Here is a 25900-nt window from a genome sequence, read left to right on the forward strand (position 1 = left end):
AATATGATACTGCCTCATTCTGAAGGGCATCTCTTACCTACCTGCAGGTTTCACAGGTGATTTAGGAATAAGCATCACTTCCTCTGTTTCTGCACTGGAATATATGCATAGGACTGGACTGCCCAGGAAAACTGATCAAGATTTTTTCCCCTGGAGTACATAAAAGGTCTATCTTTATTGACCTACAGAACTGATTGGTGTATGGGGGAGGTGGGAGGTTGAAAGGGAGGGGCTTTGGGATAGCACTGATAATTGATACAATGTTGGAACTATGTACAGATGAAACCACTGTTAACAGTATTGCAAATCACAGTATCTCAATGAATAAAAAGATTATTACATAAATAATTTGAAAAATAAATAAAAGATCCCTTCTCAAGCAGCACTGGATGGTGAGAAGTTTGAGAAAGGATAAAGGAATCATGGAGATGACAGGGCTGGAAAAGGAGCATTCATCCAAGATTATTTTCTGTTTAATGACATGGGTTCTATGTTTATCTTTTAAAATGGGCTAAATGTCTCATTCTATTTTAAAATAAGTTTGATGAAACAAGAATAGTTTAAATTATGGCCCATTATTTCTATTCATCTGCTTTTCATGAACAATTAATCAATTCCCATATACTCTCAATATCTTCAGATCATTTCTACTGCATCCTTGTTTGAGAAGTATAATTCAGTCACTTCCAGGCTAAGACAGTATCATGGAAGCAGGCAATTACTGGCATGCTGGCTTCCAGAATCACCAAACCTTCAAAGCACTTAGTAAAATAGTCAAAGAAATGTAAAATTAGAAAACGAAATCCATCATCACTATTCTACCAGTATCCAGAGGTACGTACGCTACCTCACCCTACCCAACCTAATCTCTGTGGAAGCCAGAAGTTATGTTGGTGAGGAAAAAATATAAGTTTTGGAGGTATTTGTTTTGGTTTTTTTTTAATATAAAATTCCATGCTCATACATTTGAACATATTAACAAAATGATATTTTTCCATTAAAAATTGGTATTAAAGCTAACTATAAGAACCGATAGTACAGTGGGTGGATAGTTCATTTGTCTTTCACTGACCAACCCACGTTCAATCCTGGGGCCCCCTTAAAATTCTCTGAGCCCCAAAGAGGCAAGAATAAGTTCTGAGCACTACTGGGTGTGGTCCAAAAACAAACAAAAACGGAAGTAACTGAATAAAAGTCAAAGAATTATTCACAAAAGATAGCACTCGGCCTCTGCAAATTTATAATTTAAAATAATTTAAAAATTTATGAAGAAATATTCTTCCTGATCTAGAATGTGAAAAAGCTACTAATTTTTTTCTTATTTATGTTATTTTGAGGCCACACTCCATGATCCTTAGAAGTTACTCCAGTCTCTGCACTCAGGAAACACTACTAGCCATCCTCCAGGGACCATGCCAGGGGGTGCCAAGGGATTGCACACAGGTCAGATGCATGCAAGGCAAGCACTTTACCCACTGTACTAGCCCTCTGGCCCCAAAAGTTACTTAATTTTATTGACAACTTAATATACTACTACATTAAAACTTGACGAATTCATCACAAAAATATGTTTATTCAACATTGACGCAATAATCTTATAAACTCTAAACTGAATGTGAGTAAACTTCATTTAAATCAATAGTAAGAAAACCATTATTGATGACTAAGGAGCTATCTCCATATGCCAAGCACGTTGTTATGTAGTATACAAATCAATCACTTGATCACTTGACTTCCCATTAATCGTCGATTTGCTCAAGCGGGCGCCAGTAACGTCTCCATTTGTCCCTGTCACATGCTAGTGTAGCCCTACAAATCAATAACGGGTCAATAATCAATCAGTGAAGAAAACCAAAATCTTTCCTAAAGCTAAAGATAAATTACTGTCCCATTTATACAAATAAAGAGATGATTTAAAGGACTGTATTTCTTTTAGTATATAACAGGAATATCTAGTACAAACATTGAGCCTCCAAAAGATTTTTTTTAATATATGAATACTCCCCGTGGCATACCCAATATACCAAATACCAGTAACAATGATGGGTCTCATTCTCCTGACCCTGAAAGATCCTTGAATATGGCACCTTTCTTAAAAAATCTCAGGGCTTGGACAAAGGAGACGTTACTGGGGCCTGCTCGAGGCAATTGACGAACAACAGGATGGTCGTGATCCTGATTGATGAATAAAAAGCAGGCGCCAGTAACGTCTCCATTCATTACTGGCGCCCACTCGAGTAAGTCGATGAACAACAGGATGACAGTGATACAGTGATACAGTGATAAATAAAAAAAGACAGCATTTTCATCATTCTTATTAATCCTCATTCTGGAAGTGCTCACACTATCAATAAAGGAGGAAAAATAAGAAAATCAATTTATATCAACAGAAAGTGAAGAATATTAAGAAATATTAAACATAAAAGTATTGTGACTAATTCTATCTGAATGGATGACCAGAACTAGTAGCTGGATGCAGACTGAAGGAAATTATATGAACAGATGTAGAGTTTTGTTAAGGTGCACTAAGAGCCAGATTAAGACTTGCATTTGCAAATGCACACTGGTATGAACTACACCAGAACTGAGATGATGATCCTAGTTTCTCCCAGATCAAGATACTCCATATTCCCAGCTGCTGCCATGAACTCAGAAGTCTGGCATCCAGTGAACACTTGGAGATCAAGCAACCCCTCTGACAACTGTATCTCCAAGGCCCCAGACCCTATAAATGAAGACGCATGTGATCTAAAGCAGTGCTTCTCAACCTCTTTCCAACCTCAGCCCCCTTTTGGCTGTATTTCCATTTTATGGCCATCTGTCCTATCAGATGTCCTCCACTGTCTCTTTATTCTCATGCTGAGGCTCTTTATTTATAGAACTTTCATCCGTAGCCCTCTTGGAATATTCCGGAGCACCCCAATTGAGAAACAATGACATAGAAAATTTCCTGCTGTTATTTTTCCCACATAAATGAAGTGAGGTCCTGGCTGAAATTGATGTAAACATGATCTACCATTCACAGGTGGACAGACTGAGCATGAGAAATGGGCAAGGACGATCACAAACTTCATCTTCAGATCAATATAGTGTTTGGATGGAGCTCATCTGTTAAAGGTAAGTGAATTGAGTCATTAACCAGAACCAAAATGCTAGGGGAAAAAAGAGAGCAATATCTTCAAATATCATGGATAAGAAAATCTCTGAGGGGCTGGAGCTAAAGCACAGCGGGTAGGGCGTTTGCCTTGCTTACAGCCGTCCCGGGTTTAAATCCCAGCATCCCACATGGTCCCCTGATTACAGCCAGGAGTAATTCCTGAGTGCATGAGCCAGGAGTAACCCCTGTGCATCGCCGGTTATGACCCAAAAAGCAAAAAAAAAAAACCTCTGAACGATATGCCAGGCACTCAATACTCTTAGATCACCATTATATACCAATAAGCATTGCTCAAAAAGTAGTTACAATCTTTGAAATATATGATAAAATCATAAGGAGTCATATTACAGTATCAGTATAAAAATGAGGCAGTAATTACATAATTATTTAATTTTTATTATGATGTATCTAATATATCACATATTACTATAATGACATAATTACTAAATAATTACAGAAAATTTAATGCCATTTTAAATTAGGGAAAATACTAATAGAAGAATTTTAATTTTCCCAAGAAATATTAAATGAATGAGACTGGGAAGCATAAGAATGTAAATAAGTTATAGATTCAGTAGTCTAGAATATTAGTCAGAAAAGTGACAAGAATGTCACTTATAAGATGGAGAATACTTTCCCATGAATAACAGGTATCTACATAAGGAAACTGACTTAAAAGCAAAAAATTTATTATTTCATTTAGAAAAATTATTTTGACTTGTAAACATATGGATGAATAACTGTAGATTTTCACAGTCACTGTATTCCATCCAGACAAATGAAAAAGACTAATTTCTTTAAATGTGTCCTAGCTAAATATGTCTGACGGCCAAGGTCTGCACCAAGAAAGCAGAATAAAGACAAAGATTCAATTTATTTCTTAGAACAATATGTGCCTTACGGAAGCCAAGGCAGCCCGGAGAATCTGTGCAGCAAGGTATGCCCAAGAGGACAGCAAGTTATTCACATGTGAAGACAGCAGTAATACAAGCTCATATAACTAAGAACCAAAAAGGTAACACACACAGCAACTCCTTTCAAAATTCAGGACGTGCTGATGCGTTCCTGATAAATGAGGTCAGATCAAATGAAGAACTGCAGAGAATAATGAAACTGAGCAAAACTGGCATTTTCTCCAAGTAGAATTACCAAGGATGAGTAAAGTTGATTCTTTACAAGAGTTTCTAAGAAACATGGGTGAGTCAAAGATCCTGAATCCACAGGACAGGCTAAGGAGTGCTGGTACAATTGACGTGCATCAATAAGCAGACTCATCCCATAAGTAAGGTCAGATCTCGTGGAAATAATTCCTCACCTATGAAAATAGAAAGAATAAATCTAAATACTCTTGGAGACAAAAACACAATAATTTATAGGTGACAATTAAATTGAATAACACATTATAAGAAAAAAGTTGGCTCATTAGAATTCTCAAAGATATGAGCTGATTTTCAGCTGAAGCAGATAAGAGAAAGAGCAGGAGACATTTGTATCCCAGAACGACAAGGCACTAAACTCTAAATGCAGCCAATCACTGTTCTAAGAGAATATCCTTTACTGTTCTAAGAGAATATCCTATCTCGGTTCAGTAGGAAAGTGTTGCAATTTTACCTCCTCTCCCTTTCAACTACCAGCTTTACCTCGTCATTCTAAGTGTTCTGTTAATTTAATATCATATATTTTTATATTCCATTAATATTTAAATTACAGACTACCAATATAAAACTATTTGAAATAGAATTAAATTTTATCTAATAATTTTACTTCTTATTATGTACTATTAGATACCTTTGCCTATTCCATTTTGGTTCACTTAATCACTTAATCACTTAATCCCCGTTATTCATCGATTTACTCGAGCATGTTCCAGTAACGTCTCCATTCATCCTGGTTGCGTGCTAGCGTAGCCCAGTGGTATCTGTTCGTTCTAGGAACATGCAGAGCCTCAAACCAATCATTCAGGGTCTTGACGAAGAAGTCTGACCATCTTGTAGGTAGGCGTCCACGTGATCTTTTGATGTCCCGTGGAATCCAATCAGTAATGGCTCTAGTCCAGCGGTTGTCTATAAACCTCATTACGTGTCCAGTCCATTTGATTTTTGATGTCCTGGCAAATGAGACAGCGTCCCTGATTCTTGAGCGTTGACGAAGATCAGAACTCCGGATTCTATCTCTCATTTGAGTGAATCGTGATATTCCAAGCAAAGCTCTTTCGATTCCTCTTTGAGAGACCCGAATAGCGTTCTCATCCTGTTTTCGTAGGGTCCAGGTCTCTGAGGCATATGTTAATGCAGGAAAAACAGTGGAATCAAAGAGATGTGCTCGTAGCTGGAGGTTCTTTGTCCTTTAAGTTATTTCTTCAACGTTCTTGAAGGCATTCCAAGCCGCTCTCTTCCTCCTGCGCAACTCAGGTGCTAGGTCATTCATCATGTTGATTTCTCGACCTAGGTATATATAACTGTTGCATTCGGAGATGGTGGTTCCGTTGAGAGCGAATGGAGCGTCAGGAACAAGGCTGTTTCTCATAAACATTGTCTTTGTAAGATTCAGCTGTAGTCCGAACTTTCCACATTCACGGTTAAAGTCGTTCAGCATTTGTGCCACTTGGCTGATGTTTGGTGTTATTAGAACGATGTCATCAGCAAAACGTAAGTGGTGTAGTTGCCGACCATCTATCTTCATTCCCATGCTTTCCCATTCCAGTCATCGCATGATGTTCTCGAGGGTGGCACTGAAGAGTTTTGGTGAAATGGTATCACCCTGCTGAACCCCTCTCTTGATATGGATGATTACTTCTTTGTAGAATGGTGAGATCTTGGTAGTGAATCCGCAATAGAGCTCACGAAGGATCCTAATGTATTGAGTTTGTACGCCCTGATTGGCTAGGGCTTCCATGACCGCTTCCGTCTCAACAGAATCAAAGGCCTTCTTTAAATCAATGAACGTTAGACAGAGCGGCATCTTGAACTCCCGAGAAACCTCAATGAGTTTAGTAATCATGTGGATATGGTCGATGGTACTGAATCCTTTTCGGAATCCGGCTTGTTCACATGGTTGTCCTTCATCTAGTGTTCTGCTAATACTATTCAGGATGACTCGAGTGAACAGTTTGTAGACGACAGACAATAGGCAGATTGGGCGATAGTTGCCAATGTCATGGATGTCTCCCTTCTTGTATAGTAGTATAGTCCTGCTGGTTTTCCATTGGGATGGAACCTTGCATTGAGACAGGTAGCGTGTGAAGAGCCGGGCCAATGTATTGATGAGTACTGAGGGTAAGTTCTTCAGGTGTTCAAGTCTGATCTTGTCTGGGCCAGGTGCTCTTTGTTTCTTTACCGACGAGATGGCATGTTGGATTTCGGAAGGGAGAACATTGGGAACGACATATCCATCATGTGGTATGTGGTATGTGGGCAAGTGGACGTGGTTATTAAAGAGATCTGAGTAGAAGTCATGAATGATCTTCTCCATTGCCCTTCTGGAAGATGTGATAGATCCATCATGATGTCGGAGGGCAGTCATCTTGGTTTTATAGTTGGTGAAGGACAGGCGGGCTTTACGAATGCTTTTCCCAGCTTCTCCCGCATCTACCAGTACTGCTACTCTCCTGTTTTTGAGGTCATCCTTGATGGCTTCTCTGCACTGTTTTGCCAGTTCAGATGTTCGCTTGTGGTTGCCTGAGGCATGTGTCAAGCCACGTTGGCGAATAAGTTCAAGAATGTTTGAAGAAAGGCGGTTTTTTGTGGTTATCTCTCTCTTGGCATTCCTCGCACAATCATGGAGGTGTTGAATCATTCGATCGTATTCCTCATCAATGTTGTCAATGACGGCATCTTCCCATGTTGCCGCAACAGAGCCAAAGAGCTCCCAGTTGGTGGTCATTCTGGGAGTCCTCTTCTTAAACCCTGCATTCATTTCTCCTCGTTCTGTGAGGTAGAATTTTGCACGAAGAAGACGGTGGTCTGATCCCGTTTGGAATTTTGGGACAACAGCAACATCGGTTAGGCAAAACCGCCGACTGAATATGATATGGTCTATTTCATTGTGGAACCGTCCATCGGGAGACTCCCATGTCCAACGTTTAGATTCAGCCTTCTGGAACTGTGAGTTACCATGGAAGGTTTTGGTTGACATGATGAACTCAGATAGTCTGTCACCCTGTTCGTTCCATTCTAGGCCATGGGTCCCGATGTGGAGTTCATCGACTGATCTTCTTGGTCCTATCTTGGCATTAAAATCACCAACAATGATCTTGTAGAAGGTGTGATCTTCTTTATAGAACTTCTCCAGTTCCATGTAGAACTTCTCAGTTTCTCTTTCACCATAACTGGATGTTGGTGCATAGACAACAAAGATAGAAACTGCCGGTAGTGAGCCACATCTATTCAAGTGTAATCGTCCGATTCGGGTTATTAGGCATTCGAATGAATCAATGCTCGTGGCTAAGTTTGTGTTGACAAGGATACCGACACCACCAACGCCTCTTTTATCACATGTTCCAAGGAACAGTTCTTCTCCAGTGTCGAAAACGGCATGATGTGATTGATGTCTTCTCGTTTCGGTCAGACCAATGATGTCGTACTTGATCTTTCGCGCTTGTACCATAAGGTCTTCAATGGATGCAGTAGATGCCAGCGTACGAGCATTAAAAGTACAGACAATCATTTTTGTTTTTCTTCGTTTTGGCACCTATTTATGCCTTGGTATTTTATCAGCCTTTCCTTCCATATCCTTCTCGACTCTGCCATATTCAGGGTTAGGGGAATGAGATCCATTTATTACTGGATTTGGCATATCAATTTGGTCTATTTGGTTACTAGAGATCAAATGCATTTTGTATGTCAAGTAGTGATAGTCAAATGTATATGCTTGTTATTTATTTTTCATAATCTTTCATAATTAATAGCTCCAGCATTATATTCTACTTGATTAATATTACAGAAAAAGTTCTTTTAGAATCACAATATTCCAGAATCAAAAATGTAAGAAATCACAAGAATTTCTTACATTTTACCTACATTAATACCTAAAAATATACACAGCTATGTTTTCTTCGTGCTAAATACTGAAAGTTTAAAAAAAGATTACCTTAGAGAATTTTTGGTATCTACGGATTTTTAAATAAACCAATTTTGTTTGAAATGTTATATGTATAGATTATAACATAGATTTAGGTTATAAATCGTTATTCCCATTGCATTTCAAAACCTAAACAACAATTTAGATAATGGCAACTTGAGGGTTTTTTCTAGAGAAATTACAGGAAATTCACTAAGCTTCAGCTCTTTAAGCTTCCACTAAAATGTTCTATCTTTGCAGAATTAAAAATATATATACGACATGGCTTAGATCCAAATCATGCATTTACTATTTATCACAGTTACCACAGTAATGCAAAAGTAAAAGTTACATGATACACTCTATTTGCAAATAGTTACTTTAGATAGGACAACTATCCAAAGAAAAATGTATTTTTCTCAAATTTAGTATAGCAGAAAATTTATTGAAATTTTTAATATTCAAATTTGAAACTTTCAAAACTGAAAAATATGAGGGGGTCAGAAGATTGACAATAATATAAGGGCTATTGTCAAGTCTTGGACATTTCAGTGGTTTAGAGGTATTTATATGTGCCAAAACCATAATACACACCATTGTAAGCATGAGATTCAAACTTTAATAGCTAAATAAATCTGTTTTCTATGGAGGTATGGTAGGGAGAGGGAAGGAACTTTGGGTAAAGGAATGCTGACACCAGACATGGGTTTGGAGTCGGCATATCGAATGTCCAAAACTATTATTATTATTATTAATATAATTATTATTATTTGCCTTTTGGGTCACAACTGGCGATGCTCAGGATTTACTCCTGGCCCTGCACTCAGGAATTACTCCTGGCGGTACTCGGAGGACCATATGGGATGCTGGGAATCGAACCCGAGTCAGTCGCGTGCAAGGCAAATGCTCTACCTGCTGTGCTATTGCTCCAGCCCTACTACTGTGTTATTAAAAAGCTTTGTACGTCCCAGTTTCTGGGAAAAATGACCTTTTAAAAAAGCTCTCTGAAGGGTCAGAAACAAAAATCCTTAATAATAGATGCACACTGACTTCACTAAAGTGGAATGAATCAAATTCTAAACAAACCAAAAGGGAGAAAGTGCCTTAAAAAATCTTAATTTTTCAATTAACTTTAATTAAAGATATGTGCACCTGTCTCATTTTTATTTGAGGGGCTCCTGGGTACTGTTCAGGAGATCCTCAGAACACTTCCAGTGATTCTCTGCCCAATAATTAGCCAACTGGGACAATGGTTTCATGCCAGGATCACAGGATGTGGTACTGCTCAAGCCTCATAGTGTTAGGAATTCTGAGGCTATTCTGAGGACATCCAATTACCCAACAGTACTCAGGGGTCTCCAGAGCTTCACCCAGTGATACTCAGAGGCTATACGGTAGCAGTAAGCAAACCAGCATCACAGCACCTACTTATGCCCTCTAAGCTCTAAACTATCTTCCAGCCTTCATCCTAAAACTCAATTTACATGTCTGCATATTTTTTTTTTTTGCTTTTTGGGTCAATCCGGCGATGCACAGGGGTTACTCCTAGCTCTGCACTCAGTAGTTGCTCCTGGCGGTGCTCAGGGGACCATATGTGATGCTGGGAATCATGCTGGGAATCGAACCCGAGTCAGCCACGTGCAAGGCAAACGCCCTACCTGCTGTGCTATCTCTCCAGCCCCAACATGTCTGCATTTTAAAGTAATACTTAGTTCTGAGTTGCAAAACTTAGAGGATTTAACATAATGCTACATTTGCATTACCTCAAAATCATTTATTAGAGAGAATATGTAAGCTTATGACTACAGATGTGTAGTCTATTTTAAAAAAAATACTGAATGGACACGAGAGTATATGCATGTGTGTACATGCTCACACAGGCTTTTTTCTCCATCTGAACTATGAACTTGGTCCAATCTATAGTGAGAGCCCAAATTTAGAATAAGTAACTGAGCTACTAACACCTCTCCTCTCTGAAGCTAATGTTTTGATCCCTGTCACCATCCTTTCGTTTAAAGGAAATGATCGTATAAAGATCACCAATGTGGGCCCCATTTCTCACTACAGGCAGGATGAACACGTGAATCCCACTGATAGAGACAATGAAAGAGTAACCAAGGCAAACAGGGATGCAGGCCAGGCTAAGCTTGGTGAGCAGGACATGTTCTACCATGTACCCTATAGCATCACGAGAAATGAGAAGCATAAACAGAGTCTACCTTGGGGGCTCGGGATATGTGTTAAAGAAAGTGAAGCCTTTGATGCATTCATAACTTAGAGAACCAAGTTGGCAAATACCGGCAGCCTTGCAAGTACTTCTAATGTGTTAGGGGAAAATTTCTGTGCTCTAGTTCCCTAAGTTTAAGGGAGGTGTTCATTTCAAAACACCTGTTTAATGAAGAATGCATGCTGATTTTTCAGGGCTGCTCTAAATAAACTTTCACAAATTTGGTGGGTCCAAAATAATTCTCACATAGATCTGGGTGCTGGAAGACTAAACTCCAGTTGCTGGTGGAGCCACCCCCAAACTGACGATAGACGGGACTTAACATTGAAAAATGACAGGTCAAACCTCCTTAAATAAGGTGAGTGTCTTCCCAAAGAAACTTTCTGAATTTAAAAAAAAAATCCACCATTATGAATCATAACAGCTAACTCCTAAGGTTAAATTCCAACAGAAAGAATGATTATTACAAAAAAGCATTTATAGCATCATATGGCAGTGGAGTTGCTTTTTTTTTCTGGCTAATTAAAGCATGTGTCACACCATTAAAGATAAGACGCCACATGTGTATTCCACAGGCCATCTCACATTTAAATTGTCTCATTAAGCAGCACCCATCAAAGTTCATAAGATCAAAATGTGGGACTATGTTCAGAGGCTAAGTCTTATTATGGTAAATGGGAATAAATTGTATAAGGTATCACAGTATTCCCGGTGATAATGGTGTATCTTTAATGAAATGCGTTTAGTAACAGTAACAAATACAAAATATAGCCATACTACATATTTAACTCATTCATTTATTAATGGGACATCTGTAGAATGCAAGAATATAATCTCTACTATTTCTCCATTTCAAATTCACCCCAGGGAAGTCCAGAGTCCTACCCTTAATAACATAGGGATTCATACTGGTTTTTATATCTCTCTCCATGACAACTTGTGGATAAAAAAGATTGCTCATTCTGAGCAAAGTAAAATTATTTAACTTTCTCTGCATTCATGAGAAGAGGCTTACTTAGTTAACATTACTGAGCCATTCACAGCTCTCCTTTTTCATCTAATTTTGAGTAGAAAACTCCTGTGTGATCACCCTAAATTTAATATTTTCCTCCAGCTTGTAAAACATCATTCATTTAGCCCACAAAATAAACTGTCTCTAGATTGGCAATCTGCTTTGTCTTAAAAGAAAAGTGTCAAACCATCAAGGTACAAATTCTGATTGCTTGTCTCTGAGTAGCAGTAAATTTGCAGACCACTGGGACTGCATTAGTTTCCTCTCTAATCTGCTTGTGCAGGCAAAACAGAGTACCATGTGTATTTGCAGTTTAATATGTGTGTATGTGTTATGACTTCTCTGTGTATATATTTGGTATATATGTGTGTAGTACATATATTTTATATATGTGGTCACTGTATCTATGCTGCTCTATTTGCTTTGGATATGGTAGGGTGTTTGGGGGGTTGTTCTATGGTGTATCCATATGTTGTGTAAGTAGTTTCAGGGAGAGTTTATGCATGAGTGATACATTTTGTGGCTTATATTATGTGTGCACAAATATTCATTGTACATTTATGTTATGTTGTATGTCTGAGTGGTATGTGTAATGTACATTATATGTATGTAAAGCATAGTGTGTGTATGTATGTGTAGTGTGGTCCAGATATATATATTTGTTGTTTTATGTATACTATGAGAGCATAGTATGTATTGTGTGTCTACGCCTGAGATATGTGTGATGTGTGCACATATTTTTAGTGTGCATAGTATATGTAGAAGGAGGGTGCTGACTATATTACATATATGCACGTGTTTCTTTTCTATATGTGTACATGATGTATTTCAGTTTTGTGTAAACATGCCATAGAAGTGCATAAGTATTTGTGTATGTATTGTGTGTGTTTCTCTGTGTATGTGTGTGTGTGTGCATGAATGAGTATGGAGTGTTATGTGTATGTACTATGTACTATGTATTCTATGGGGCAAGTGTTTGTTGTGAAAATGATTGGCAAAACATTGAATGGTGTATGTGTAGTGTGTTTATGCCAAGCATATACTGTGCATATCATGCATATGTGTATATGGTCTATATGTGGTGTGAGCATGGTGTGCTGTGCACATAGTGTGCGTGAAAGTGAGTGGGTGCTTAAAGGATATATGTGGTTTGTGTACAGTTCGATTATGTTTATACACCTAGGGTGATGTGTGTGGTATATCTGTAGCATATGCAGAATCTCTGCATGGTGTAGGTAGTATCTGTGCACACACTTCTCAAGCCTGCCTGTTTTCCTCCAGCTCCCTGGAGGCTTGATTGCCAGGGAGCACGGAGGCTGCTATTTCATCTTCTGATTCCCCTTGAGTCACTGCCTGCTCCCTTGAAGGCTTCTCCAGCTAGGAGGAGGACCTAAGTACTCATATCCCCACTCAGGGACTCCTCTGTAAATGCTGTAATAATTAATCTGCTTAATACTGTTATTCTTGATAGGAGCATCTTTCTCATTCCCTTATGATATCCACAGAACTTGCTGTCTTGCTTAATGTGTGTTTACTTCTTCTCCAACCCTGACCTCTCCTAAGGATCTGTGACCACATTCTAATTGTATCATCGTGTCAGGCACAGTGGCGAAGAGAGAGCAAGGACTGCAGCGCCTTTACGCTACTCCTGTCTGCCCCGCAGACACACTCTGGAGTCAGGATCACAGACTGCATTCAGGACTTTCAGATGAGTAAGTGCTCCAACGCCACCGATGGGGCATGCAGCACTTCACGACAAAGGCCACACTCTGATCTGTGTGTGCACAGCTTTTTTCCCATCTCAGAGACAACACGCAGACATTGCTCCAGTTCATGTACGTTTCTAGGTGCACATATTGTCTACATCCAAAACCGTCAAGCACCAAGTGACATTTCATTTCCCCCACCACCAAGTCCCCACTCTTCTTGAGGCTGAAGCAAATCCCAGCTGGTGCTGCATTTCCTCCCACTCTGGGATGCAGGAGCTGCGCCAGCTCTTCCAATGACACAAATGCAAAAGCTGGGCTTTTCTCTACCTGCTTACACACAACAGGATGATTTCAGGAATAAAACCTGGATTTCTTCCACGAAGAAAACCCGAGATTGTGTCGCCTGTGTCCACATGAGCCTGCCTTTCTAAAAGGATTGCTTCGAACTCATCTGAGACCTGAATGCCCCCAGGTTTAAGGGATGAGGAGTAATTTCATATTTCTCGGTACATAATGAAAACTTGAGATAATTATAATGTGAAAAGTCAAACGGATGGAGCCGCTTAGTAAAATATAATTATCTAAAGAGAAATCATTAAGGTTAACATTCAGCAGGATAGAAAAGAGAAATAGAATAAATCATATTTTACCATTAGCTGTTATGCTGATTTGCTAAATTGATACTAACAGGTAGCTATTATAAAACTATAAAAACACAGTTTTATTCAAACCCCAAACATCTAATCACAAATATCAAACCGCTCCTTAATACAAAAGCCTAAAGCAAAAAGACTCCCTCTTTCAGCATTCTAGACCCTTTATTTAAACACATGTCGATTCAATTGGTCCAAATCTACCAGCTGCCTTACACAGGTAGATACTTGATTCATCTAATCTTGTATCTCTTTCTAAAGAAAGGAAACTATTCCCATTTACTCAAAAATAGCACCAAGGCCAAAGCTATAATCGTACCCTTCCTAAATGTACTCATTGACCTTGATTAGTCTATACTTGAGCCCGGGGTGGGGGAAATGGGGTCCATTGAACATATGAGCACAAATACCTGTATAAAAGCGGGTTCTAACATTAGGAAAGAGGTCATGAGACCTCAGGGAGGAGTGGAACAACAACAGGAACTTGAATGTGCCAGGCCAGAAGGAGGATGGGATAACTGTGGATGGAAAGGAAGCAGTTCTGAGCAAGAGTCCTGGAGCAAGGAGGAGAAACACCAGTGTATTCAAAGTTTTTGAAAAGATATGGATCTGGGTGATTTGAATGAAGGCAAGAACTCTGTAGTGGTGACGTCATTCTCTAACATATAAGCCTGGAGGAAGCAGGTTTCAAGATTTAAGATTATGAGGCTTCTTTAGGGTATGATCAGTATTTTTCTTTGGTGGGTCAGTTTTTTGTCATGGGGGGCACACTCTGAAGATTTCAGGACTCACTTCTGGCTCTATGTTCAGGAATCACTCCTTGAGCTGGGGGGAGCTCAGAGACCTTATATGGTGCCAGAGTTATGGAAGTCATGGTCACATCATGCAAGACAAGTGCCATACCCGCTGTACTATGTCTCCAGCCCCCATGAAATGATCATTTTAAACAAGTCCACAGGGCTCACACACAGCAGTCAAAGTCTAGGGTCAAGGGATTTGAGATTAGTGGGGTGTGATAGCAACGTCCACCACCAATGAGTGGGAGGTTATCTGGAGATGGAAAGTCAGAAAAAGAAATCAAAACCCAACATCGACAGAGTCCAACTTGGCAAGGTATACTTGAGGATCATGCACCCAAATAACCAAAGAAATATGCAGAAGAGGGGAAACGAGGAGACGGCAGTGAGCAGAGGTGGACAGAGGGTGGCAGTCATATTCCAGGCTGCAAGGATTTCAAACCACCAGGTAGGACCAGGTCTGAGGGCCTGGTTATCTTGGGACGAGGCATAAGGCAGACTGGCTACCTGTGAGATGACTGTGTTGAGACAGAAGTCAGGCACATACAACCAGGAAAAATCTGGCAGAAGTTTGTCTCCAACCATTTCTTCACTTCTGTTTTAGAAAGGGAGGTTGGTTTCCCCTTCAAGGAATATATATGTATAGGAGGATAATTCATGACTAAAGACTGTTTATCCAAAATGTGGACTAAGTTTTCTCAATGTGAAATATTTTTCTTCAATGGAAAATAAAAGCCTATAGGAATAGCTGAGTGATGACTTGCTATTCAAGCATGTTCTCCCTTGAACACGCTTCTCTTGCTTGCCTGACTCTATGTCCGTTTGCTTCCTTTTTCAAGCCCATGTTCTCTCTTGAACATGTATTTCTTTCCTGCTCCCCATTCCATCTTTCTAAATTTTATCCAATAAAAACTGTCTTCATTTAAAAATAAAATAAATTAAAAAGTAATTGAGTGATGTCATACTTAGCAAACACAGATTCTTTACCTGAACATCAGTGCACAAACATACATATAGAATGCACTCAAGAGCATTATTGTGGCTATACTTCTACCTGTAATAATTCACAACAGGCAGCAAAATAGCTGACTTTGAGAAATAAAAGCAAAAATGAAACAAGTGAAAGTCTTAGAACTGGAATTTAATTCTTAAACATGATTTGTCATTTAAGCTATATGATCCAAGTAAGCAATCACAGATACTACTTTATCAAAGTTTAAATGCAGCCACCACTTGCTTGTAAGGGTTGGAATTTAACTAAAAATGGTACGAGGACTGTGAAATACAGCTCAGCGGCCATGCAAGCATTCACAGGGAACTGAGTTTCAATTCAAGCACTAAATGGTCCACCAGCCTCTCCAGATAAAACCCTGATGATCCCAGAGCACCACAAGGTGTGGCCCTAGTGGCCCCCAGCACTGCAAGGCTCAAGTATTGAAGTGACTGGCCTGGTAGGCCGAATATCAGTGGGAATTACCACCAGGCCCTTTAAGCACTCATTGAGGGGTCCCCAAATAGTAGTATGATAAATAAGTTATTAATAGGAGGAATGCTACTGAGTACAATGATACTATAATACCAAATTTTAATATGTTATGCAATTTATGTGTGATGGTATAATTAAGTACAATGATAAAGCAATTTTCATTCAAGTTTCAAAGGAATGTTGTGCCTATCAAACTAAATAAAAAGTGACTTGAGTTGTTGATACTCAAAATGTCAACCTTAGAGTCAGATTTATTCATTCACAATAATAAACATGATTTTAACTACTGTGCAGACTTTAAGCATAGAGAGATAATAAGACACAGTTTCTTAAGTAAAAAATGAATGAGACCCAGTTTCTTTAGTAAAAGTAACAGGCAAAATTACAGAATCAGTACTCAGTGCTGTCAGTAACAACAAAATAAAAACAGAAACACTATTTCTTGTGAGATAGTATGAGGTAGAACGAGGTCTCTGAAATCCAACTCACTATATGGTGGGGCTGGAGAGATACCACAGCAGGTAGGGTGTTTGCCTTGCATGGGACAGACCTGGGCTCTAACCCTGGCACCACATATATCCCCCCAACCCCCAACCCAGGAGTGATTCCTGAGTTCAGAGTGAAGGGTACGTCCTGAACACCATAAGATGTGGCCCCCAAACCAAAATAAAAATTGTACTTTTTATTATGTGCTACAATACAATTGCATTCTTTAATCTGTATCCCAAATAGTATTCTCTAAGAACGTTCCTTAAATAAGAGGCATATTCATTTAACTCTAATGTTTTGCTTAACCAAAACAGTGATTAATAACATTTACAGAAAATAAGACCATAGACTATTTAGGAAACAAACTGTAGTACCCAATGTTTTAAATTTTTTTTCAAAGAGATGTTGTTTAATAATGAATAAACCACATCTAATAGAAGCATTTTTTAAAGCATTGAAGACAATTTGCAAGAGAAAAGACAGGAAGGTGGGGCCAGATGGAGTAAAGGAAGAAAATCTTCTGAGGAAGGTCAGGGGAGTGGGGTAGTATATGGGGTGGAGGGGGCCAAGCCCTGAAAGGTTTAGGTCAGCAAGAACAGACGGGTTTAGGGTTCAGTACAGAAATAGAAGGGATAAGCCGGCTTCTGGGCTTTAAAGTGAACCTCGGTATGAAATGGGGAAAAGTGACATCTAGTGTTCACTGAAAATAATCCAGAATCTTCTACCAATACAATCTGAATGGCAATAGGCAATAAGCAGTTGGGCTATAATGAAAAAGTACACTCCAGTTTCAAAGGCAAATACATTCTTCCAGGTCATTCTCAGCCCCTTTTCCTCTAAACACGTGTTTTAACTTTCTTTGTTGACCTTTAGAACCAAATTGAACCTTCTTCAGTTGAAAATCCAGGGAATGTCATGGTTTTCCGAATTGCACCAGGCCACACCACATACCCTGTTTCCATAAACACCTGGATGAAGCATGCTTGCACCTAACCAGCATGGTGGGGGGGGGGGGGGTCGGGGGGAAGGACAAACACACCCTGAAGAAAATCCAACCCCTTCCTGCAGAACTCATACCATAATGGGACATGTGTGGGTGCAAGGACACGAATCAGCAAATGCTCTAACAATTCTATATCCTATATACAGATCTAACACTTGAGGGAACTGTGGTATAAGTTGATTCTCCCTCAATAAGGTCTCTGCACCCTCCATTATGCTTACAAAGTCACTGTCTTGATTGAAAGTTATATCTTTGGTAGAACAGATTTCAATGCCACCCTCATGTCAACCTGTCTAATAGTTTCTCATGGGAACTTTGGAAGATTACTGAAGCTGAAATTTAAAAGCTGTACCTATATTTATGTGTGCAACACACATATACACATAGAAATATATGTGTGCAGGTGCAAAAGGTTCCACAAAGGGAAAAGCAAACTTTAAGTCTATTTTTTTCAATACATTAGAATACTTTCTAATTTGGGTCTCATGAAAATGGTCCCTAGGGAAATGTATCTTTGAGTAAAATCAGACAATTCTCCATTTAAAGAAAATATAAGTTTTGCTTATGATGTCAGAGACATCACCAGAAATTCCACTACTGAAATCAAGGGTGAGTCAGCAGGGATGAGAAACATGTATCAAAGTAGAAAACAAATGGATAGCCTTCCCAAGAGATTACATGCTTAATTTATCTTAGTAAGTAGCATCTCTAGGCAGACAATCAAGTGATTCCATTACTAAACGCACATTTAAATTGGCCTGCCGTATTCTCACCTTTCGACTAGCATGCTCATCATACAAAATAGTACATTACTGATTCCTACTATTTACTGTTTCTAGCCTTGTAGACTGGTATTGTTATTAAAAAACAGAAAGTGGGCTGTCAATATAAATCAACAACAGTGTTAAACACAAATCAGGCCAAGCTAATTGTGCCTATGGTTTTCCACCAGTGACTTTTGCCACTTCTCTCTGGGGATAGTCAGGTCACTTGCTTTGACTTAGGGGAAAAAAAAAACATTTAATAGAAAGCACCTACCTAAAAAGAAAGAAGAAAAAGAAGCTCCAGTACTGAATAAGATACACTGACATGTAGCCAAATTACCATGATTCAAATAAGCAATTGTTATAGAATTACATTGTTGTATAACTTCAGGGGGGAAAAAGAAGTCAGACTCAAAATATAATAAGTATAAAGCAAATGTTTGTTGTAATTTTTCTTTTGCTTAGGGGTTTCACCATCCTGTGTGCTCAGAGGTAACTCAGAGGCCCATATATGGTGTGAGGGATCAAAAAAGGGTCAACCACATGCAAGGCAAGCACTTAACACCTTTACTATTTCTTTAGCCCAGGCAATTATTTTCTTTTCGAAGCATTAAATTCTCTTTCCTAACTACAACAATAAAATAGAGATGCAAATTCAATGATATTGTGGATAGTTACTGATAAGAAAAGTGATAATCTGCATGGTTGTCTGGACTTTAACTCAAGAGAAAATTAATAGTCCTCAAAGGTTTACAGTGCGTCCATACAAATTTGATGGCAGCTCTAAGTAAAGTTGCCAACAAACAGTTAAGCTATATCCGTATGATATAATTGTTTGATTTTAAAAACAAGTGTGTAAAACAGGGCACTTAGCAGACTCCTTTCAAATACAGAAGGAATCAGGGGCCAGAGCGATAGTACAATGAGTAGGACGACTGCCTTACACACAGCCAACTTGGGTTCAATCCCCGGCATTGCATGTGGTCTTCTGAGCACAGAGGCAGAAGTAAGCCCTAAACATTGCTTGGCTGTGGCCCAAAAACCAAAAGCAAATAAAGGAAGGATTAGAACCGTCCCAAATACTAGAGTTCATCATGGCAGTAGTTGACACCGTCTTATGAATTCAGAGTTATTATTGCCTTAATCATGCTCGTTACTCTATTTGATCTCCAATGCTGTGAAAAACCTCCTCATAAGTTCAATGTCACACAGGTTTTATCTCATAATTAGGATCTGTACTGCAAAGAAAGAACTAATCGCATCTTGGCAAACTGGTGAACAGTACGCACCTTGCAGAATGCAGCACAGTGCGTTAAAGGAACTAACATTTAGCTCAGTGGAGCTTATTTCTCTCAAGACTGCAGTTCATTTTATTTTAAAACACAGATGCTACCGTCAATACTCATCAACCGAATTAATTATACACTGAAAAATCCCACTTCAATTCTTCCACTACATTGCAATGGTTACAAATCAGACTTGTTGCAAGAACACCTCAAGCCAAGTGTACAATTTCCTACAATACCTAAGGATGGGAGAGCACCCTTTCAAATTCAAAACAGCAATGAAACAGAAAGCCTTATGCCCATCTTCTCCACTTTCTTAAGCAGCTTACTTCCAAACACATCTTCCAGGGATAACTAACATCTGCAATAGCTGGAAAATTATTCATCTTACAAAGTACTGTACCAAAAATAAAGGCCTTTATACAAATTTCTATTTTTAAGGTTTTGTTGTGGTAGTATCCCAAATGATATAAGTTACTGAACAGGAGCACCTGTCTCTTTGCAGGGTTTTTGCTTCCAACCCATACAGTAGTTATGGCCAGTTAAGAAGAATGCTAAGAACATATAGATAGATAGATAGATAGATATGCACGTATATATGTATATATACATATATATATATACAATTTTTTTAAGCCTGCGTCCTATCAACTTTTGAACCTTTCTCAATTGCCCTGGAAAGGAGAGCTAAGTGAACTTCTGGGTTTGGTCACTGAAAGAATTTGAGAGTTCGTGGAGGCACAAAGCTTCCAGCAGTGACTATTACTGACATCTGCCTGGGCAACCACATTAGCTGTTAGCATCAAGCTTTCCAGGGCTCTGAATGATAAAGTCTCTTTCAACTGTTTCCAGAACACTGGGTTATTCTGTGGGTGGCAACTTGAAGGTTTCCAAGAACTTTTCGTCTTTGTTTGAGCCAACATCTTTGTTTTCAGTCCATCGACAGTTTATTTAAAATAAGAGGGAGGAGGGGGAGTTCTTTGGGGTAGGGGCTAGAAATAGACATTGCACACAAAGATTCTGTACTAGCAATCTGGCCCTTGAGTTGTCCACAAAGCTGTAAGCACTGGGTGGGAGGCCCCCATCGTGAGCAACCGCCCCCTTCCTGACGCCCCCCACTCCCCCCGGCCAGGGTGGCCTCCCAAAGAAGAACCGAACCCTAAGTCCTAGGCTCTGGGAAAAAAACCTGGTTCTCACCAACTGGGAAAGTCGCGACTCCTTCCCATGAAGCCCTTCGGACCAGGAAGACAAACCTACAAGTTCCCACATGGGATCCCGGGGGACCCCGGGGGAAGACGGAAGGGTCAGAGACGGGCGTCCCGGGTGCCGGCGCCCACCAGCCAGCACCAGCGATCCCAGAGGAGGGAGAACGGGATGCGGGCACAGAAGGGGTCACGGAGGCTTCGCGGCGAGTGGAAGGGTGCGCAGGGGGAAACCCGGCGAGAGGGAAGGTGGGGAGCGGCGTCTAAAAGGGGCGCGGGTTGGGGAGGGGGCGCGGAGTCCCAAAGAGCGCGGAGGAGCGGACGCGGGGTGCGCGAGGGGCGCGGGCGGAGGAGGGGACCCGCGCAGGGGAAGGGGCGCCGAGGGGCTTACTCACCCGCGCGGGCACCAGCAGGCGGCCGGGACGCCCGCGGGGGGCGGCCAGGGGCGGTGGTCCCTGGGCGCTCATCACCGCCCCTGCGGCGGGGCCGGCGCTCCGGCCGGGCGAGCTCAGCGCGGGGGCCCCGTGCGCGCGTCCAAGGGCCCCGCGGGCGCCGAGTCCGCGCCCCCTCGGCTCGCTCGGCTCCGCCCGTAGCACCGGCGCCTCCCACGCAGGCCCGCCCCAGAGCGGTGGGGGGTGCGGCTAGGGGGGGCGCGGGCAGGCGGGGGAGGGGTCACCCCGCGCCGCGGCGGGGAGCGGCGGCCGCTCGCACCAGCCGGGGTCGCACGCGCACGGCGGTGGGCGGCTTCGGGGCGCGCACCCTACACCCTTAGTGGATGCTGGGACTGGCAGCCCCCAGGCTCCATCCAGCCCTGCCCGGCACTTGAGCTTGTCCCGGCCCGTCCCGGGAGGGTCTCCTGCAGCTGAACTGGATCCTGGAGATTGCAGGCAATGAACAGTACGCTGAAACCTCAACTCTTTGCCTCTTGCCTGATACCAAGGCTTGGTGGCTCTGCCTGGCGCCGCAAGAATGTTCAAGAGTCAGCCTTGACCCTACAGGCACTCTCTGCTCCTGGACTAGGACTAGGACCCCATGCGGCCTCGGCGACAGTCCCCACCCTCAGGGTCCGGGTAGCCTTAGCTGGTGACTGGCTTCCCTTAGTTCCTGCAGTTTTACACTACAAGGACTCTCCCAGAAGGCTCTGATCTCTCTCTCTCTCTCTCTCTCTCTCTCTCTCTCTCTCTCTCTCTCTCTCTCTCTCTCTCTCTCTCTCTCTAACACACACACACACACACACACACACACACACCACAGCTACCAACCTGTTAGAAGCAAGTGTCACTCTCTCCCTTTCAAAGTCCTGTGTCTCCCAATCCTCCCAACAGGAAATATTCATGAATAGCATGAACCATCTCCACAAGTGGAAAGTCTGACGCATGATTGGCAAATATATATTGAACAATTATTGAACAAACACTACTTGTTCTGATTCCAGCCTGATTTTTTTCCAACTCTACAGAGTCAAAATTGACTTATAACACCACATGCTGATGTAGTACAATTTTCTTGCAATACGGTTACCATCATAAGACTCCCTAATAACTCTGGCATATCTCATAGTGTCCATCTCATATGTGAGATCATTCCACAGCTACAGCACTAGTAACTTTCAAACGTATAGTACAACTTTGTTGACTGGGGTCATTATGCTCGATATCACATCAGTGGAATTTAGACTTAAAAATATAATATAAAATAGTTGGTCAAAGCCTGTGCAGTTCACCCAGTGCAAGTTCCTGGAAACCTCTGCTCTATTGTTTCTCTAAATTTGGCTTGTTTTTTTTTTCTTTTATATATTTCACAAGTAAATAAGACCATACATAAAGTGTTGTATTCTATAGCCAAAATCTGGAAACAACCCAAGTGCCCTAGAACAGATGACTGTTAAAGAAACTTTGGTACATCTACACAATGGAATAGTATGCAGTTGTCAGGAGAGATGAAGTCATGAACTTTGCTTATAAATGGATAGACATGGAGAGTATCATGATAAGTGAAATGAGTTAGAAAGAGAGGGACAGACATAGAAGGACTGCTCTCATTTGTGGAGTATAAAACAACATAACATGAGGCTGACACCTAAGAATAGTAGATACATGAGACAGGAAGATTGCTCCATAGCTGGAAGCCTGCCTCATGAGCAGGAGAGGAGAGGCAGCTGGAATAGAGAAGGGATCACTAAGAAAAAGATGGCTGGAAGAATCGGTCGGGAAGGGAGGTGTGTGCTGAAAGTAGATAAAGGACAAAACATGATAACCTCTCAGGGTCTGTATTGCAAACCATAATGCCCAAAAGTAGGGAGAGATTATGGGGAATCATGTCTGCCATGGAGGCAGGGGGAGCGTGGGAAAGGGTGTATACAGGGGATATTGATGGTGGGGAATGTGCACTGGTGGAGGGATGGGTGTTTGATCCTTGTGTGATTGTAACCCAAACATGAAAGCTTCTAACTATCTCACGGTGATTCAATAAAATTAAAATAAATAAATAAATAAAGTGTTGTATTCTGACTTGTTTCACTTTGCATAGTGCTCTCAAGATCCTTCTATGGTCTCCCAAATGATAGAATTTCCTTTTTAATAACTGGGATGAATCTATTACATGCTATCTATCTAACTCTATCAAATGGAATATTATTCATATGCATGTATGCAGTCACATGGGGGGTATACCTGGAAGTACTCAGGGCTTACACCTGGCTCTGCACTCATGGGACCGTTTGTGTAGCTGAATCTGGGTTGGTGGCAGGCAAAGCAATCACCCCACTGGCTGTACTATCTCTTCAGCCCACATGGCACTTCTTTTTTTTTTCATTCATCTGACAGACATGTAGGTTGTTTCTATTTGATTATTGCGAATGCTGCAATAAGCAAGAGGAGCTATTAATATCTCATACAGATAACTGTGTGAAATCCTGTTTTTATTTTCTTTGTATATATCCCCAAAATGAACTTATGGATTTTGTGGTGATTCTATTTTTCATTATTTGAGAAAACTTCTTGCTGTTTTCCATAGTTACAGCGCATTTCAGCCGCAGAGTAGACCTGAGTCTCTCACCCAGATGCAGGGAAGAAATAGACTTTTTTCATATTTCTCCTTGATTCCTATCTATCCTCAGATATAAACAGAAGTCTATTGGAGTTTCTGAACACTTACTGGTTTTCTAGAAAGTAGGTCTTCTCTTTGTCCTGGTATAGCATCCCAAACAAAGGAAGTTTTTAGAATGCGATGGTAAAGAATATTGTTCAATTTTTGTTTACTGCAAAACGGAATTTAAAATAAAGTTAAGAAAGATCACTGTTGACATATTTTCAAAATACATTAATAGCATATGGGTTAACTCTTTTAAAAAAGATGAGAAAGATGGTGACTTGTTGGCTTCCAAAAGGAGAAGCTAGTATAGCATCCACAGAGCGAGAATTGTAAAAGTGTCAGATTTAGAAAAGTTGGATTTTCGTTCAGCTTCATCCGATCATGATCACGATCATCCTGTTGTTCCTCGATTATCTCAAGCAAGCACCGGTAACATCTCCTTCTCCCTAGCCCTGAGATTTTAAAAAGTGCCATATTCAAGGCTCTTTCAGGGTTAGGTGAATGAGACCCATCATTGTTACTGGTATTTGGCATATTGGGTACACCATGGGGAGTTTGCCAGACTCTGCCGTGTGGACAGGTTACTTTCGGTAGCCTGCCAGGTTGTCCAAAGTAAGAATGAGATAAGATGCTGTGGGTGTGACCCCTGCCTACTGGAAGATGGAGGATCTGAGTGGAGGATGCTCAGCCCTGTTCCGAGCAGGCTTGGAGATCTCAGCCCCAGGACCCGCATGCCTTTGTTCCTCTGCCGGTACCTTCATGTGTGTGTAGAGTGGTATCAGCATGGTTGTGGCTAGTTCTGGAGGTCTTCGGCTGCTGGGGCTCTGCTTGGGGCGGGGAGGGAAGCTCAACCCGCCCCCCTCCAAGGGGCCCCAGTGAGGACAGCCAGGCGCAGGGGCAGGTGATTCTGCCCATCCATTATATTGTTAAAAAAAAGAAGAGGCTGGAGAGATAGTACAGTAGGTAGGACCCTTGCTTCGAATGCAGTCTCCCCCGGTTAGAAGCCCACCAGGAGTGATCCCTAAGTACAGAGCAAAGAGTACCCCCAAGTACCTTCGGTGGTGGGTCTTCCCAAAATAAGTTTCTGAAAGAATATTTCTGCTCTCATAGTAAATTAACATATGAAATATGTAGTTTTACCTATTTTTGGAATCTTTCTACACTAAATATTTTTTATTCTGAATCCAGGATATTTCAGGTGTTCTGGGGATGTCTTTGGCAAGCTAATTCAGGTTTTAACTGTAGCATTTGTGGTTTTATGCTTTTCATGTTAGGATTGCATTCAATAATTTTTGTGATAGGGTTCTCACAATAATGATGAATTGTGAAACATTGAGTATACTAACACTGAAAGAAAACTTTTTACGAGTTTTCTATCTGAAAATCAACTCTAAAACTTTCACAATGTTTGTAGTCTTCTTCCTGAGATGTTCCTATATACAGTTCATCAGGGTATTCTCTTCTTTTTTTCTTTTTGGGAATCTGTGAACATAGTCCCATACTATCACAAATTATGCAGTGAATGTTCCACATTTGGGGACATTACAGTCAGCACTTCTGGAGTGCAATGGATAAACCTCACCTTGGGAAAATCCACCTTTTTGACCAGGTACCTCCCCTGTAAAGAACATCACTTGTATCACTTGTCATCCGTTGATCTTTGATTTGCTCGAGCAGTCGCCAGTAACTTCTCTGTTCATCCCTGTTGCGTGCTGGTATAGCCCAATGATGCAAAAATGAAGAATGGCTTAGCAATGGACATATCATTCTTTTTTTTCCCTTTATTTTATTTTATTTTTTTTTACAGTTGTAGATTTACAATTTTTGGTGCTTTGGTTTCAATTATACAATGATCAGATACCCATCCCTCCACCAGTGCCCATTTTCCACCACCATGGATAATATCCCTCCCACCCCCATCCCCCCATCCCCCCTGTCTCTGTGGCAGGGCAATCCCTGTGTTC

The 25900-nt window shown here is 40.8% G+C and overlaps 1 protein-coding gene and 1 non-coding gene across 6 annotated transcripts in view; both read right to left on the minus strand.

Moving 5' to 3' along the window:
* The window catches only part of SNTG2 (syntrophin gamma 2), a 440849-nt gene extending 419457 nt beyond the window's left edge, over positions 1-21392 (minus strand). For 3 of the 5 annotated variants that reach the window (XM_056124862.1, XM_056124871.1, XM_056124854.1), the window contains exon 1: positions 21239-21392. In XM_056124862.1, the coding sequence (XP_055980837.1) occupies positions 21239-21310 (72 nt within the window). In that variant the 5' untranslated portion in view covers positions 21311-21392. The remainder of the gene's footprint in view (positions 1-21238) is intronic. The other 2 variants (XM_056124872.1, XM_056124870.1) reach the window with 1 other exon arrangement.
* A 4017-nt stretch (positions 21393-25409) lies between these two features.
* On the minus strand, positions 25410-25569 carry LOC130038530 (U1 spliceosomal RNA). Its single transcript, XR_008794729.1, has one exon. It is a non-coding gene; the product is annotated as a U1 spliceosomal RNA (small nuclear RNA).
* Positions 25570-25900: the final 331 nt, after the last annotated feature.

Source organism: Sorex fumeus, unplaced genomic scaffold (assembly GCF_029834395.1).
Source record: "Sorex fumeus unplaced genomic scaffold, SorFum_2.1 ptg000006l, whole genome shotgun sequence".
NCBI classification, from domain to species: domain Eukaryota; kingdom Metazoa; phylum Chordata; class Mammalia; order Eulipotyphla; family Soricidae; genus Sorex; species Sorex fumeus.